Source organism: Phaethon aethereus (assembly GCF_964289735.1).
Source record: "Phaethon aethereus genome assembly, chromosome: 6".
Classification (NCBI taxonomy): domain Eukaryota; kingdom Metazoa; phylum Chordata; class Aves; order Phaethontiformes; family Phaethontidae; genus Phaethon; species Phaethon aethereus.
This window is the reverse complement of record NC_138580.1, coordinates 25,221,931-25,225,062: the sequence shown is the minus strand read 5'-3', so window position 1 is coordinate 25,225,062 and position 3,132 is coordinate 25,221,931. Positions and strand designations below refer to the sequence as shown.

Sequence of the window (3,132 nt, the reverse complement as noted above, 5' to 3'; positions counted from 1 at the left end):
CACTGGTGAAGAAACTCTACAAATACCCACATAAATACATTAAGACGAGGATAAATAATCAGTGATACAAAAATGTCTCGCTTAAAATAATAAATACATATCATTTAGTCCGATACGATCCTTAACGTTACGGAAGAATCCATAAATTAACTTCTCTGAAATAAGCTTAGGCGCGGGCGAGTTCCCACCGCTCGCGGCTGGTCTAACACACCTCAGCATGACGCGCTGCTAACGCTACGGCATCTCTAAGACTTACCTTCAAGTACATCAAGCTTACCAGTCCCTCGGTTTGCGGTATATTGCACGCTCACGCTTAACACAGCTCTAAGAAAAAGGCTCCTGCTCACGGACCCGCTCGGGGCCGCGGAAGGGAGGGGGGAGCTGCTAGGGGAGACAAATCCGCTAATACTGTTGGCACTCGAGAGCAAAGTCACACTGTCCCGTCAGAAAAGTGAGGTAATTGAGAGGGGAGCGGGCCCCGCCGGCCGCCGCCCCGCTACAGATGCGTGAGCTTGGGCGCCTCCTGCACCCGTCCCTGAGAGGTGTGGTGGGAGGAGAGGTCCGTGTAGGTGGGGTGGGGGTCGCACGGTCCGTGGTGGTGGCCGCCGGGGATCTGGGCGGCGCAGCTGTAGTCCACGCTGGCGGAGGAGGGGTGCTGCAGGTGCCCCAGGTTGAACATGGGGCCCGAGGCCGGCATGGAGTCCACGAAGTTGCCCCCCACGTAGACGGGGCTGCCCTGCAGGCTGGGGTTGGCGAAGCCTCCGCCGCCGCTCTGCAGGGGGTGGGGGTCGTACTCCGCGCCCGCGTAGCGCTTCTGCTGCGGCAGGCAGCTGCCCAGCGGCGCGGTGTAGGCGGCCAGCCCGTACATGCTCTGCTGGGACTTGGCGAAGGAGGTGGGCGAGGGCGCGTCGTAGCTGAGGCTGTTGACGCTGGGGAGCTGGCTGGAGTAGCCGACGTGGTTTGGGCCGCTCAGGGGGGGGCTGCGGTCCGGGGACTGTCCGACGGGGGAGTGCATGATGCCTTTGGCTTTCTGGTCCTTTTTGTACTTCATGCGGCGGTTCTGGAACCAGATCTTGATCTGCCGCTCGGTCAAGTTGAGCAGGTTGGCCATCTCCACCCGGCGCGGCCGGCACAGGTAGCGGTTGAAGTGGAACTCCTTCTCCAGCTCCACCAGCTGCGCGCTGGTGTAGGCTGTGCGCACCCGCTTGGAGGCCGGCCCGGGGGGGCTCTTGTCCTCGCAGCTCTCTCCTGCGGGGAAGAGGCGCAAAGAGCCGTTGGTCCCCCCCGAAAGCCCCCCCTCGGGGTCCCTCGGAGCCCCGCCGCCCCCTCTCGCTCTGCCGACGCCCGGGGAGGGGGCGCAGGGGGCCCGGAGGTGGCCTCCCACCCCTCCCTGCCCGGCATACCCTCCCCCCCGCAGCTGCCTCCCTCCAGGGGACCACAGCGGCCGCCCGTCCAGGCGCTGCCGGGACCCGTCGGGGCCGCGCCTGCCGCCGCTGGGCTGGCAGGGGGAGCAGGGCGGGAGCCCCCAGCCAGCCCCACCGGCAGAGCTGGGACCCCCGAGCGGGGGGTGGGGGCGGTCGGCAGCTGGAGGAGCAGGGGACAGGGCGCAGGGCCGGGGGCCTCAGGTCGAGGCGCTCAGCTGGAGAGGCTCAGCCCGGCTCCCCGGGCGGAAAATGGGCCGGGGCGGGGGTGTCGGGCTACCTGAAGGGGCGCAGGTGCTTTTCTGCTTGGAGTTCTGCCGGGACTCCTTCATCCAGGGGAATATCTGCTTGCTGAGGGTGGCGCTGGCGGAGCCCGAGGAGTTGGGGCCCCCCTTGGCTTTTTTCGGAGGGGGCGCGCTGGGAGGGGGGTTGGGCGGGGAGGAGGGCGGCAGCGCCGGGGGCTGCTGCTCGCCGATGCCCGGGGGCTGGCTGCCCCCGGGGCCGCCCCCCGCCGTCCGCATGCAGCTGCCGCTCAGCTCGCTGCCCTTGTGGGCCGTGGCGCGGCCGGGCGCCGAGCCCTGGACGGAGCAGGCGGAGCCGGGGTACTCGCCGTCCAGGCCGGCCTGGCCGTAGGGCTGGTGGGCCGCGCCGTAGGGGTAGGCGTCAGCCTTGCCGTAGGTGTAGCCCCCGAAGAGCCCCGCGTTGTCGTAGTAGGCGGCTTTCTGCATCCTCCGCTCTGCGATCGCCGAGGCCCGCGGCCCCCGCTCAAATAACATTGACCGCCGCCCCGCGCCTCACGTCGTCGGCCCGGGCCACTCGCAGCCACCTGGGGAGGGGGACAGCGGGGACACAAAAGAGACCTTCAGTGTCGGGGGGGGCTACGAGCAGCCGGGCCGGGCACGCCCCGCACCCCGAACCCCCAGCCTTGGCTGGGCGGGTGGGCCCGGGGGCAGCAGGGCGGGAGCGGGGGGCAGCGGGCAAGGAGCAAGGGGCAGCGGGGAGGAACCGGGCCACACGAGGGAAGGACTGAGGGACATCAAGGAAGGAGCAGGGGACGCCAGAGGAGGACCAAGGGGCGCCAGAGACAGACCAGAGTCGCCAGGGAGAGAGCAAGGGACACCAGGGAAGGAGCAAGGTCACCAGGCAGGAGCCGGGGCACACCGGGGACAGAGCAGGGCACACTAGAGGAACACTCGAGGACAGCAAGGGAAGGTGCTGCGGGGAACGGGACACAGTGGCGGGACTTCCTAGCGGCCACTTCCCTGAGGCATTTCGGGGGATATTTTCTTGCTTTGCTCTATGTTTGGACCGTTCCTGCATGAGTTCCCCCGGATCGGCCCCCGCGGTTGCGGGCAAGGGATCTCCGCGGACGGACTGGGTGGTGTCCCCAGGGACTCCGCCGGCCCATTTTGGCTGAGAGCCCCCCACGCTCTCCCGCCCGTCACGCGTGCGCAGGGCCGCGCATGGCTGACATGATGGATGGAGCCCGGGCTGCGGCCGGGCAGAGGCAGAAAAATCCCTTCCCCTTTGTAAACCCGGCCTCCTTCTTCCCCCGGATTCCTCCGGAGTTAAAGTATAACCGGCGCCATTCACTCCCTTCACTTTGCACTATAAAGGAAGTAGCAGGTCAGCTCCCCTATTTTAATTCTGTGATGAATTAAATTCCCTCACCCAACGTTTCTCGTCCCTTTTATTTGTCCCCAGCAGAAAG

General features: G+C 66.6%; 1 protein-coding gene across 1 annotated transcript; it reads right to left on the bottom strand.

Moving 5' to 3' along the window:
• Nucleotides 1–496: 496 nt before the first annotated feature.
• HOXD3 (homeobox D3) lies at nt 497–2,164 on the bottom strand (the record flags this gene model as incomplete). Its single annotated transcript, XM_082001778.1, has 2 exons — nt 1,702–2,164; nt 497–1,248 (listed from the first exon to the last, which is right to left on the bottom strand). The coding sequence occupies exons 1-2, from the start codon at nt 2,147–2,149 to the stop codon at nt 497–499; spliced, it is 1,200 nt and encodes a 399-aa protein (XP_081857904.1). The 5' UTR covers nt 2,150–2,164.
• Nucleotides 2,165–3,132: the final 968 nt, after the last annotated feature.